The 13,949-nt window shown below is 39.3% G+C and overlaps 1 protein-coding gene across 1 annotated transcript in view; it reads right to left on the bottom strand.

Moving 5' to 3' along the window:
* Positions 1-4,523: 4,523 nt before the first annotated feature.
* ahnak (AHNAK nucleoprotein) overlaps positions 4,524-13,949 on the bottom strand; it is a 31,394-nt gene continuing 21,968 nt past the window's right edge. The window contains exon 10 of the mRNA XM_030111917.1: positions 4,524-13,912. Coding sequence (XP_029967777.1) covers positions 5,462-13,912 — 8,451 coding nt within the window. The 3' untranslated portion in view covers positions 4,524-5,461. The remainder of the gene's footprint in view (positions 13,913-13,949) is intronic.

Genomic DNA, 13,949 nt, shown 5'->3' with positions numbered 1-13,949 from the left:
AAGCTTCCCTTTCAAACCATGTTTTTCCAACACTTGTGTCTATGAAATTTAATGTAATCAAGATTTCTATCTGCATGAACAACACATCGGCAGAGAACTCATCAGTTTGTCTCTGCATCGATACAGTTACGTTCTTTTTAATAATAAACTGTGATGAATGAAATCAACATTTTTAAAAGTACAAACAATTGTGCTAAATGTGTGAAGTAAATACCATTTATACAAAAATTGTCATGACACACTATTCAAGAAAGGCATACAGAGGTGTCGTAGTAATTCAGCCACTGGGTGGCACGTCTAACATGATCTCCTCAGAATGCCAGCTGCATGGGTCAGTGAAATCACAGCGTTTAAACGTTAAAGCCTGAGTCCAGAAAATGATCGTTGAATAACATGACATTTAATCTCTCCGGCTACTTTGAGTCTTTCCTCCACTTGTGTTATCGTCACAGTAATGTACATTACTTTGTATATTTTACATATCTATATTAGGGTTGTCAAAAGACTAATACATGAGAAAACTTAGGCCTTAACAGTTAACGGTTTTTGCTCAAAAAATTATTAACAAACAAAATACCTGAATAAACCAAAGTCCTGCTAAATAAAAGGAATAGATAGCATTTAAAGAAATAAACTAATGATCTCCCCGCCCCCCTTTTGAGGGAGAGGATTTTGTTCCAGCCCACAGCACTTCCTGTAGGCTTGCCTGGATTCCCCCCCTCCACCAGCAACACAAAAAGAAAAATTAAACACACCCAAACTGGTTAAAGTTGAAAATACAATAATACCGAAATGTGTGCGCAAAAAAAAAAAAAGAGAATTGAAGTATATCAACTAAACTCACACCAATATAGAAACAGTCGGTGTTAAGTGATAAATTAACATATAAATGAAGTGTTGGTGCAGGAGGATTACCCACTTGGCTGTGTGGCTGTAGGTACAGCCATCACATCCTGTCTGATGAATGCCGTTTTTCCATTTAATTTTTCTGCCAATGGGACATTGTTTTTTGTTTTTTTGTTTTTTTTTTTTCCTTTCTAGAGCAGCGCTCTCCTCCAACGGTGTGGAGATACTGCTGTGCCTCAGCACCTGGATGTAAAGCAGGAACAGTGATTTGTGTCTCAGTACATTGGAATGTGGTTTAAGGTTCATTTTGTTGGAATGAACTGAATTTTCTGAACATAAAAAGGATGTAGTCATTGCAGTGTTGGGACTTTTGGATGTTGTGTTGTGACTTTTGGTGTTGTATTGCAGCTTTGGCCCTTCTGGGCCACTGTACGAAACAAATCAAACTACAGCCTCCACTTGAGGTAAAGCAAACAGAATAAACCATTTTTGTGCATTGAATTCTTGATTTAGTGTTGATTACACATTCACAAATTATGCGATTAATCACAATTTATTACAGTCCGATTTTAAATTAATAAGTTTTTTGGTTTAGAGCGATCATATATACATATATATATATATATATATATATATATATATATGTATATATATATATATATATATATATATATATATATATATATATATATATATATATATATATATATATATGCATTTGCATGCATTTGGTAGAGTGCAGCAGACCCAGGTTTGAATCCCAGTTGCTGCTAGAAGAGCAAGGCTAGCGAATGCTACATTTCAAATTTTAAAGAAATTTATGGTGACTCCTATAAAAGTTATTTGGCTAATAAATGATTTTACTTTAAGAAATTATGTATCCATACTGACAAAGGCTCTAATGAAAAATTAGATTACTTTGAATAATTAGCTTCCTTTTTTCTTCCGTTTTTATTTCCATTTGCCTTTCCCCCTATACACACACTAACAACAACTAACACAATCATCAATGTATATAGCGACAAGGATCTTTAAAGCATTTTTTTTTCTCCCACTAGCAAATGCTAGCAATAGCAATCATGAGCAATTGCCACATGATGGCTAAAGGTTCATCTAATAAAAATCTAGAGTGTGATCGGATGGACATTTTTTTAATGAGTTTCTGTGTCACTACAACCAAGTGACTTAAATTCAGCTACATTTAAAAATATATATTTACTAATTTTATGCCATTTTTGGTGGCACTGGTGTTGTGAATGGAAAAGTCACCTGATGGCACAAAGTTCACAAATTTGGTCCAGTTTGATCTTGAGCTTTGTTATCTGGGTGTGCATGTTTTCTCTCTCCGACAGTATTAAATATCTTAAAAGCATTACATGTGTATTGGTAGGTCTAAATTGCCCATAATCTGTGCAATGGACCAGGAACTGAGAGGAAAAAAAATATCAGATGAGTTTAACTTTAAAACGTTAAACTTTAGAAGATGCTAGATCTCACTATATACTTCTTTTTTTTTGACCGAAATGAAATGTAAAATACTTGTTGAAAAATGTCACGCTGCTCTGACATCTGACATCAAGAACATTAACTTTTACCTTTCTTTTATTTTATTGTTTTCTTCTTCATTCTGAATCAAGGAGCAGAAAACTGAATAAATACACAGCTTTCCAGTTACACTCTCTATAATAAGCAGCAGAGCATGATTGTAGTAGTTTTTTTTAAGAGTATAACTGATTGAAAGTCCGTGGGATAACGCATCTAATTGGTGAAAACATTTTGTCATTGCGAAAACAGTCTGAATGATGGACGTAAATGTATATCACTATAATGAGCCTGTGGCAGCATGAGGCCGTAATGCTCCATGCCACCAATCATACTGTTTTTATTACAATATTTAGAAACAATGCTTCCTTTTTTCCTTTCTTTTTTTTCTTTTTTTTTTTTTTTGTATTTTTGCTTCTGTTAGATTTCAAGTTGTAATTCTTGCACAGACAGCCAGAATAAAATCGTCTCACATCATATACTTCAGTCAAAAGTCTGTATGTTTAATTATATTTGAAACATCAATTTCTAAAAATCTGATGTTTATGACTCACATACTCAGCAGAAAGCTTTAGGACCTAATGTTTTCCATTAAAAAGCAATCAATGGAACAAAAGTAATGATAAGAAATTTTTTACATTGTTTTTTCTCAATTGAAAGCCTCGAATGAGCATGATGTAGGATTTTACATGGAATAATACTGTGTTTGCGAAACAAAGAAGAAGAATGAACTTGAGAAAGAATATCTTCCCATAACCAAATTTTCATCACAAACCTCCAACCAACCCAATCGATGTTCTGCTCTCTATAAACCAAACATCCAAAGGTGTTATTTCGAAGCTCTATAACTTAATCTCTGAGATAAATTATGCTATGCCTGCTATCAGCACCACTTGGGAGCAGAATATTGATGCTACGTTCACAGATCACACACAGAAATCAGTCCTCAAACAGAGACACTAAACTTCTGTGTGTGTCTGACAATCCCACAATTCAAAGCCGTTCATACAATTCATACCTCTAAAACAAAGCTGTGTGTCTCCAGATTAAGATTTGTCAAAAGCAAAACTTTACGTGATTACTGGTTCACTGGATAATTTTTCTGAAATGGGGAAATCCCATGAGTCTTTCCCTCTCACACTGGATCAGAGACACAATGTACTGTTCAAGTCTAGAAAAAGTCAGTTTCACCACACAAGGATCAGAAAATACATTTAATAGAATTTGGCGCACCTTCCTGAATTTCTTTGACAAACCCACAATTATCTCTGTGTAGCCTCCAGTTTGGTTTTGTTTTATTCTACCTGAATTAAAAAAAAAAAAAAAAAAAAACATTTATCAGTGCGTTGACTATTTTCCAGTTAGTTCCCCTCTCAGTTAACCCCATCAGTATAATTTGCTTTGATTTGTTGAATTGTTCACTGTTTTGTTAAACTTTCTTCTGTTGAATCTATGTTGTCTGTTGCCATGATGTTCTCAAAGTGTTGCCTGCTGGTCGGCTCTCCTACCAGCAGAGTCACTGCACTATCTGCATTCACCACTTGGAACTCCAAGCAATGCTGCTTCTGATTGTGTGTGTTTGCTCTGGGGTGGCTTAGCAATCTGTATGGAGTGAAGCCTGCCTTCACCCATAGTCAGCTGGGAGTGGCTCCAGCATGCTGAAATCCTGAACTGGATAAAGCTGTATTATAGTAGACGAATGGATGATACAGAACAGTAGTTCCCAGACCTTGATGCACCATGGATTGGGTTTAAGCAACATGAATTTTCTGTGGACCAACAATCTGACTTAGTAATGTAATGACATGTTTTTAAGTTGCTGCAAGTATTTTACCCTGTTTCTTTCTTGTTTTCCTTTCTGACACTTGCAAATGGCTGGATGGCTTGATGTATAGCTGTACTGCATATATGGCACACATCTCCAGTTCCACTTTATAAAGTTTGCTATAAATATGTTGTGATATTTAGCCTTTAATACCTTGAATTGGGTCATTACATCTACCATCAGTGCCCTGCTAGTTTTAAGAAACCTGTTACTATTCAAAATGCATGTCACAGGAAATGTAAAACAAGAAATGATGCGAAGCTATAATTATAATGTTGGCGGTACCAGTGCATTGATTCAAGAAACAACATAAATTTGATTGAATCTTTTATTTGGTTTTGTTGGAGAATGCACACATAATAATTAACCCAAAAACTCATGTGGTCATAACAGATCATATCATGTAACTCTGTATTAACACACTTTGTTTACAAAAAATGATATCAAAGGGACTGTTTATTTGTGTTTTTTAAGTAAGCATAACACGTGTATACAATAAAAGTGACAAAAAGAAACAAAATAAAGAAATTTTTCAATTATGAAAACAAGATACATTTAAGAGACAGAGGCTGTTGAAAACAAAATCTGTACTGTGGTAAATGAGTGATTTTTAGCAAAAAAACAAAAAAACAACTCAGTGAAACTAAAACACAATGACAGCATTTCAGAGATTTTTCAAACAGTGATTGTCTTTGCAATTATGGTGAATACATCATCACTCTTCTGAATGTGGTGAAAGCGACCGTTTTGCGTAAATGTCTTTCAGCGCTGTTTATATATTATCAAAGCTCAAAAACATTAAGTCATACATTTAAAATTAGTTACTGTTCATATGTGTGTCTGAGTGTATAAACATTTTCTTTCTACATGACTATTGTAAGTTTCTGTTCTCTGCAATAGACCCCTGGATACAAATATACCGTGCCAATTTATCAAGAACATCCATGTACTACAACAAAACATAACACAAAAACAAAACCTTTAATAAAATTTTGTTGTTTTTTGTGAGATTGCAGTTGTTTATAAATCTGGTCTATATACAAAAACAATATTTATTATTATGATACAAATTAATCTTATTTACATTTTGAAGGGATTTTAAACAATCTCATGCATTTATGCCGAATAAATGGACAATACTCATAGTCAAAAACACTGAGATGACTGTGCATGTGCCCGAAAGAGCAAACATGTGAAGAAGTTTATGTTACAAAAATGTGTGGAAGATGTACAGTTTACTTTGCCTCACTATTTTGGTGAAACAGAAAGCTCCAATCTCGGGAACCTGAAACCACTCCTTGAGCCACTGTCACTGCTGGATGATGAAGACAATCTGCTCTTTTTAGAATGTACAGAAACATCTGCACTCCCCTCTACCCCTACTTGACTGTCATCTCCAAGTGTCACTTCGTATGAGCCTTTTGACTTCGAACCAAAGCCTCCAAAAGTGCCAAACTTTAATTTGCCTTTCTTTCCTTTGTCTCCACCCAGGTCTAATGAAATGTCCCCACTTTCAGCTTCTAAGTGAGCTGAAGGAGAACCTCCTTCATCACTAAGAGAAGAGGACCGATGTCTTGATTTCTTGAATAGATCCAGTGAAGCTGACTTGCCTTTAGATGACACACTGAGTCCAGGACCAGTAACCTTTCCACTAGCACTTAGTTCTCCAGAGAGGTCACCTGCACTACTGCCTTTTGCTTTTGATTTGCCAAACAGTTTTGGCATTTTTACCTTTACTTTGCTTTCACTATGCTTTACTTCTGCAGCTGGCACCTCAATATTTTGTGAACTGACATCACAACTAACAGATGGAGGCCGGATGTTCACACTTCCACTGGCTGCAAATTCAGACTCAACTTCCTGGCCTTTAGTTTCAGGCAAAATAGTTCCAAATTTTGGTATCTTAAGTTTGGGAAATGTCACTGTACCTTCAGGGAATTGAAGGCCTCCAATTCCACTTCTGCTTGAACCTGAAAGTCCTGCATGAATTTCTGCACCTGGTTCTGAACTTGATAATTTGATGTCAGGAGACTTCACTTTTAAACCTGGAGCGACAACACCAATATTTGTAGGGCTCGTTGAACCATCAAAGCCTGTGTTTAGGCTTGCAGATGGCAAATCTGTATCAGGAGTTTTCAATGCCCCTGATAAAGAGCCATCACCTTTCAGTTTGGGGGATTTGATATCAAGTTCCACATCTGGGAAATGAATCTTGCCAAAACGTTGTTTCTTCACCTTTGTTCCTTTGACATGAACACTGGGTGCATCCAAATCCATATCTATTGGTGGTATGTCTATGTCAGCACCAGGCTTCTTTGCTTTTCCTTTTACTTTGGGAAGTTTAAACTTACCCTTTTTCCCCTTTACATTGATATCAATATCAGGAGCATCAAGACTTGCCTCAGTGTCTGGAAAGCTAACCTCTGTTTTGGAACCTTTGGCTCCTGCACTGAAAGAGGGTGATTTTATATTGAATTCAGGCTTTTCCACTTCTTGATGTTTCATTTCAAATTTAGGACCTTTGAACTTTGGAAATGTAACGCCAGTCTTTTCAGAATCAACAGTGATGTCAGCATTAGGACCTTTAACATCTCCAGGAACATTAATATCAAGGTCAGCTTTGGGGACACGGATATCAACATTTGGCCCTTCAGTTGATGAACCTGTCATGCCAAAGGACGGCATTTTAATCGTGGGCATTTTGAAACTACCTTTTATTCCTTCATGGCCAATGTCTTTTCCTTCAAGGTCAATCTCTGGAGCTTTAATATCACCTTTAATCTTTGGAAGTGAGACATCCACATCACCCTCAACTTTTGGACCTTTAACGTTGAAGCCAAACTCGGGCATCTTTGGTGCCGTGATGGTGGGCATCTTAAATTTGGGTCCTTTGACATTTACATCAGGGCCTTCAATGTCAAACTCTGGTTTGTCGATGTCAATGCCGGGTGCTTTGACGTCAACGTTTGCTTTGGGAAGATTGACGTCGACATCTGGCACATCAACTTTTGGACTTTTCAACCCAATTGATGGCATGTTGATAGTTGGCAGATGTATTCCACCTTTTATACCTTTCAAATCAACCTTTGGACCCTTGATGTCAGCATCCAATCCTTTCATGTCACCCTCTACCTTTGGAACCGTCACGTCCATATCACCTTTGAGTTTGGAGCCCTTTAAACTGAAGTCCATGTCTGGCATTGAGATCTTTGGCCCTGAGATGTTTGGCATGCTGAATTTTGGGCCTTTAATTTTTCCACTGGGACTTTCAATGTCAATATTTGGACCCTCAATGTCTAATTCAGGTGCCTTTATGTCAATGTCAGCTTTTGAGAGTTCAACGTCAACATCCGGGCCTGTGAAATTTGGGCCTTTCACCCCGATTGATGGTAATTTAAACTTTGGCATTTTGAACCCTCCTTTGGAACCCTCAATGTCAATATCTGGACCTTCAATGTCAATGTCTGGAGCTTTCATTTCACCTTCAATCTTTGGAAGAGAGACATCCATATCACCTTTGATTTTGGAGCCCTTCAAATTGAAGTCCACATCTGGCATTGAGATATTTGGTCCCGAGATGTGTGGCATGTTGAATTTTGGGCCTTTGATCTTGCCACCAGGACTTTTGATGTCAACTTCTGGACCCTCAACATCTAACTCAGGTGCCTTGATGTTGATGTCAGCTTGTGGGAGTTCAACATCTGTGCCCGTGACATTTGGGCCCTTTATCCCTAATGATGGCATTTTAATTTTTGGCATTTTGAAGCCTCCTTTAGAAACGTCAATGTCAATGTCTGGACCTTCAACGTCAACCTCTGGAGCTTTGATATCACCTTCAAATTTTGGAAGTGAGACATCGACATCACCCTCGACTTTTGGACCTTTCAGGTTGAAGCCAAACTCGGGCATCTTTGGTCCTTTGATGGTGGGCATCTTAATTTTGGGTCCTTTTATATTTACATCAGGGGCTTCAATGTCAATATCGGGTTTGTTGATGTCAATGCTGGGAGCTTTCACGTCAATGTTTGCTTTGGGAAGGTTGACGTCAACATCTGGCATTTCAACTTTTGGACCTTTAAATCCAAATGATGGCAGGTTGATATTGGGCATTTGAAATCCACCTGTTGAACCTTTCAAATCAACCTTTGGACCCTTGATGTCAGCATCAAATCCTGTCATGTCACCTTCTATCTTTGGAGCCGTCACGTCCATATCACCTTTGAGTTTGGGGCTCTTCAAACTGAAGTCCATGTCTGGCATTGAGATCTTTGGCATGCTGAATTTTGGGCCTTTCATTTTTCCACTGGGACTTTCAATGTCAATGTTTGGACCCTCAATGTCTAATTCAGGTGCCTTTATATCGATATCAGCTTTTGGCAGTTCAATATCAACATCCGGGCCTTTGGACCCAAAATGTGGCATTTTAAACTTTGGCATTTTGAAGCCTCCTGTAGAACCCTTAATGTCAATGTCTGGACCTTCAATGTCAACCTCGGGAGGTTTGAAATCACTTTCAATTTTTGGAAGTGAGACATCTACATCACCCTCGACTTTTGGACCTTTTAGGTTGAAGCCAAACTCAGGCATCTTTGGTGCCGTGATGGTAGGCATTTTAAATTTGGTTCCTTTGATATTTACATCAGGGCCTTCAATGTCAATCTCTGGTTTGTCAATGTCAATGCTGGGAGCTTTCACGTCAATGTTTGCTTTGGGAAGGTTTACGTCAACATCTGGCATTTCAACTTTTGGACCTTTAAATCCAATTGATGGCATGTTGATAGTCGGCAGATGTATTCCACCTGTTGAACCTTTCAAATCAACCTTTGGACCCTTGATGTCAGCATCCAGTCCCGTCATCTCACTCTCTATCTTTGGAACCGTCATGTCCATATCACCTTTGACTTTGGGGCCCTTCAAACTGAAGTCCATGTCTGGCATTGAGATCTTTGGCCCTGAGATGTGTGGCATGCTGAATTTTGGGCCTTTCATTTTTCCACTAGGACTTTCAATATCCATATTCGGACCCTCAATGTCTAATTTAGGTGCCTTAATATCGATATCAGCTTTTGGCAGTTCAACATCAACATCTGGGCCTTTAAGATTTGGGCCTTTGACCCCAAAAGATGGCATTTTAAACTTTGGCATTTTAATTCCACTTTTGGGACCCACAATGTCAATGTCTGGACCCTCAATGTCAACTGCCGGACCTCTGATGTCTCCTTCAATCTTTGGAAGAGAGACATCCACATCACCTTTGAGTTTGGAGCCTTTCAAATTAAAGTCTACATCTGGCATTGAGATCTTTGGCCCTGAGAGGTTTGGCATACTGAATTTTGGACCTTTGATTTTACCACTAGGACTTTTAATGTCACCCTCCGGACCCTCAATGTCTAATTCAGGTGTCTTTACATCAATATCACAATCTGGAAGTCCAACATCAACATTCGGACCCTTAACCTTTGGGCCTTTCATCCCAAATGATGGCATTTTAAACTTTGGCATTTTGAACCCTCCTTTGGAAGTTTCAATGTTGATATCTGGACCTTCAATCTCAACCTCTGGAGCTTTGATATCACCTTCAAATTTTGGAAGTGAGACATCGACATCACCCTCAACTTTTGGACCTTTTAGGTTGAAGCCAAACTCAGGCATCTTTGGTCCTTTGATGGTGGGCATCTTAATTTTGGGTCCTTTGACATTTACATCAGGGGCTTCAATGTCAATCTCTGGTTTTTTGATGTCAATGCTGGGTGCTTTCACGTCAATGTTTGCTTTGGGAAGGTTTACGTCGACATCTGGCACATCAACTTTTGGACCTTTGAACCCAATTGATGGCAGGTTGATGTTGGGCATTTGTAATCCACCTGTTGAACCTTTCAAATCCAACTTTGGGCCCTTGATGTCAGCATCCAATCCCTTCATCTCACCCTCTATCTTTGGAACCGTCACGTCCATATCACCTTTGACTTTGGGACCCTTCAAACTGAAGTCCATGTCTGGCATCGAGATCTTTGGCCCTGAGATGTTTGGCATGTTGAATTTTGGTCCTTTGACTTTGCCACCAGGACCTTTAATGTCAACTTTTGGACCCTCAACATCTAATTCAGGTGCCTTGATGTTGATGTCAGCTTCTGGGAGTTCAACATCTGTGTCCGTGACATTTGGGCCCTTTATACCGAATGATGGCATTTTAATCTTTGGCATTTTGAAGCCTCCTTTCGAACCATCAATATCAATGTCTGGACCTTCAATGTCAACCTCTGGAGCTTTGATATCACCTTCAAATTTTGGAAGTGAGACATCGACATCACCCTCGACTTTTGGACCTTTTACATTGAAGCCAAACTCAGGCATCTTTGGTCCTTTCATAGTGGGCATTTTAAATTTGGGTCCTTTGACATTTACGTCAGGGCCTTCAATGTCAATCTCTGGTTTATTTATGTCAATGCTGGGTGCTTTCACATCAGTGCTTACTTTGGGAAAGTTTATGTCAACATCGGGCATTGAGATCTTTGGCCCTGAGATGTTTGGCATGTTGAATTTTGGGCCTTTGATTTTGCCACCAGGACTTTTGATGTCAACTTCTGGACCCTCAACATCTAACTCAGGTGCCTTGATATTGATGTCAGCTTCTGGGAGTTCAACATCTGTGCCTGAGACATTTGAGCCCTTTATCCCAAATGATGGCATTTTAATCTTTGGCATTTTGAAGCCTCCTTTAGAACCATCAATATCAATGTCTAGGCCTTCAATGTCTACCTCTGGAGCTTTGATATCACCTTCAAATTTTGGAAGTGAGACATCGACATCGCCCTCCACTTTTGGACCTTTAAGGTTGAAGCCAAACTCAGGCATCTTTGGTCCTTTCATAGTGGGCATTTTAAATTTGGGTCCTTTGACATTTACATCAGGGCCTTCAATGTCAATCTCTGGTTTGTTGATGTCAATGCTGGGTGCTTTCACGTCAATGTTTGCTTTGGGAAGGTTTACGTCAACATCTGGCATTTCAACTTTTGGACCTTTAAATCCAATTGATGGCATGTTGATAGTTGGCAGATGTATTCCACCTTTTGGACCTGTCACATCAACCTTTGGACCCTTGATGTCAGCATCCAGTCCCTTCATCTCACTCTCTATCTTTGGAACCGTCACATCCATGTCACCTTTGACTTTGGGGCCCTTCACATTGAAGTCCACAGCTGGCATTGAGATCTTTGGCCCTGAGATGTGTGGCATGTTGAATTTTGGTCCCTTGATTTTGCCACCAGGACTTTTAATGTCAACTTCTGGACCCTCAACATCTAACTCAGGTGCCTTGATGTTGATGTCAGCTGTTGGAAGTTCAACATCAACATCCGGGCCTTTCACATTTGGGCTTTTGGACCCAAATTTTGGCATTTTAAACTTTGGCATTTTGAACCCTCCTTTGGAACCCTCAATGTCAATATCTGGACCTTCAATGTCAACTTCTGGAGCTTTGATTTCACCTTCAATCTTTGGAAGAGAGACATCCATATCACCTTTGATTTTGGAGCCCTTCAAATTGAAGTCCACATCTGGCATTGAGATATTTGGTCCCGAGATGTGTGGCATGTTGAATTTTGGGCCTTTGATCTTGCCACCAGGACTTTTGATGTCAACTTCTGGACCCTCAACATCTAACTCAGGTGCCTTGATGTTGATGTCAGCTTGTGGGAGTTCAACATCTGTGCCCGTGACATTTGGGCCCTTTATCCCTAATGATGGCATTTTAATTTTTGGCATTTTGAAGCCTCCTTTAGAAACGTCAATGTCAATGTCTGGACCTTCAACGTCAACCTCTGGAGCTTTGATATCACCTTCAAATTTTGGAAGTGAGACATCGACATCACCCTCGACTTTTGGACCTTTCAGGTTGAAGCCAAACTCGGGCATCTTTGGTCCTTTGATGGTGGGCATCTTAATTTTGGGTCCTTTTATATTTACATCAGGGGCTTCAATGTCAATATCGGGTTTGTTGATGTCAATGCTGGGAGCTTTCACGTCAATGTTTGCTTTGGGAAGGTTTATGTCAACATCTGGCATTTCAACTTTTGGACCTTTAAATCCAAATGATGGCAGGTTGATATTGGGCATATGAAATCCACCTGTTGAACCTTTCAAATCAACCTTTGGACCCTTGATGTCAGCATCCAATCCTGTCATGTCACCTTCTATCTTTGGAACCGTCACGTCCATATCACCTTTGAGTTTGGGGCTCTTCAAACTGAAGTCCATGTCTGGCATTGAGATCTTTGGCATGCTGAATTTTGGGCCTTTCATTTTTCCACTGGGACTTTCAATGTCAATGTTTGGACCCTCAATGTCTAATTCAGGTGCCTTTATATCGATATCAGCTTTTGGCAGTTCAATATCAACATCCGGGCCTTTGGACCCAAACTGTGGCATTTTAAACTTTGGCATTTTGAAGCCTCCTGTAGAACCCTTAATGTCAATGTCTGGACCTTCAATGTCAACCTCTGGAGCTTTGATATCACCTTCAAATTTTGGAAGTGAGACATCGACATCACCCTCGACTTTTGGACCTTTCAGGTTGAAGCCAAACTCGGGCATCTTTGGTCCTTTGATGGTGGGCATCTTAATTTTGGGTCCTTTTATATTTACATCAGGGGCTTCAATGTCAATATCGGGTTTGTTGATGTCAATGCTGGGAGCTTTCACGTCAATGTTTGCTTTGGGAAGGTTGACGTCAACATCTGGCATTTCAACTTTTGGACCTTTAAATCCAAATGATGGCAGGTTGATATTGGGCATATGAAATCCACCTGTTGAACCTTTCAAATCAACCTTTGGACCCTTGATGTCAGCATCCAATCCTGTCATGTCACCTTCTATCTTTGGAACCGTCACGTCCATATCACCTTTGAGTTTGGGGCTCTTCAAACTGAAGTCCATGTCTGGCATTGAGATCTTTGGCATGCTGAATTTTGGGCCTTTCATTTTTCCACTGGGACTTTCAACGTCAATGTTTGGACCCTCAATGTCTAATTCAGGTGCCTTTATATCGATATCAGCTTTTGGCAGTTCAATATCAACATCCGGGCCTTTGGACCCAAAATGTGGCATTTTAAACTTTGGCATTTTGAAGCCTCCTGCAGAACCCTTAATGTCAATGTCTGGACCTTCAATGTCAACCTCTGGAGGTTTGATATCACCTTCAATCTTTGGAAGTGAGACATCAACATCACCCTCGACTTTTGGACCTTTTAGGTTGAAGCCAAACTCAGGCATCTTTGGTCCTTTGATGGTGGGCATCTTAATTTTGGGTCCTTTTATATTTACATCAGGGGCTTCAACGTCAATATCGGGTTTGTTGATATCAATGCTGGGAGCTGTCATGTCAATGTTTGCTTTGGGAAGGTTTATGTCAACATCTGGCATTTCAACTTTTGGACCTTTAAATCCAAATGATGGCAGGTTGATATTGGGCATTTGAAATCCACCTGTTGAACCTTTCAAATCAATCTTGGGACCCTTGATGTCAGCATCCAATCCTGTCATGTCACCTTCTATCTTTGGAACCGTCACATCCATATCACCTTTGAATTTGGGACTCTTCAAACTGAAGTCCATGTCTGGCATTGAGATCTTTGGCATGTTGAATTTTGGGCCTTTCATTTTTCCACTGGGACTTTCAATGTCAATGTTTGGACCCTCAATGTCTAATTCAGGTGCCTTTATATCGATATCAGCTTTT

The sequence above is a fragment of the Salarias fasciatus genome, chromosome 2 (assembly GCF_902148845.1).
Source record: "Salarias fasciatus chromosome 2, fSalaFa1.1, whole genome shotgun sequence".
NCBI classification, from domain to species: domain Eukaryota; kingdom Metazoa; phylum Chordata; class Actinopteri; order Blenniiformes; family Blenniidae; genus Salarias; species Salarias fasciatus.
The sequence above is the reverse complement of the archived record's forward strand: the minus strand, read 5'-3'. Positions and strand labels throughout refer to the sequence as shown.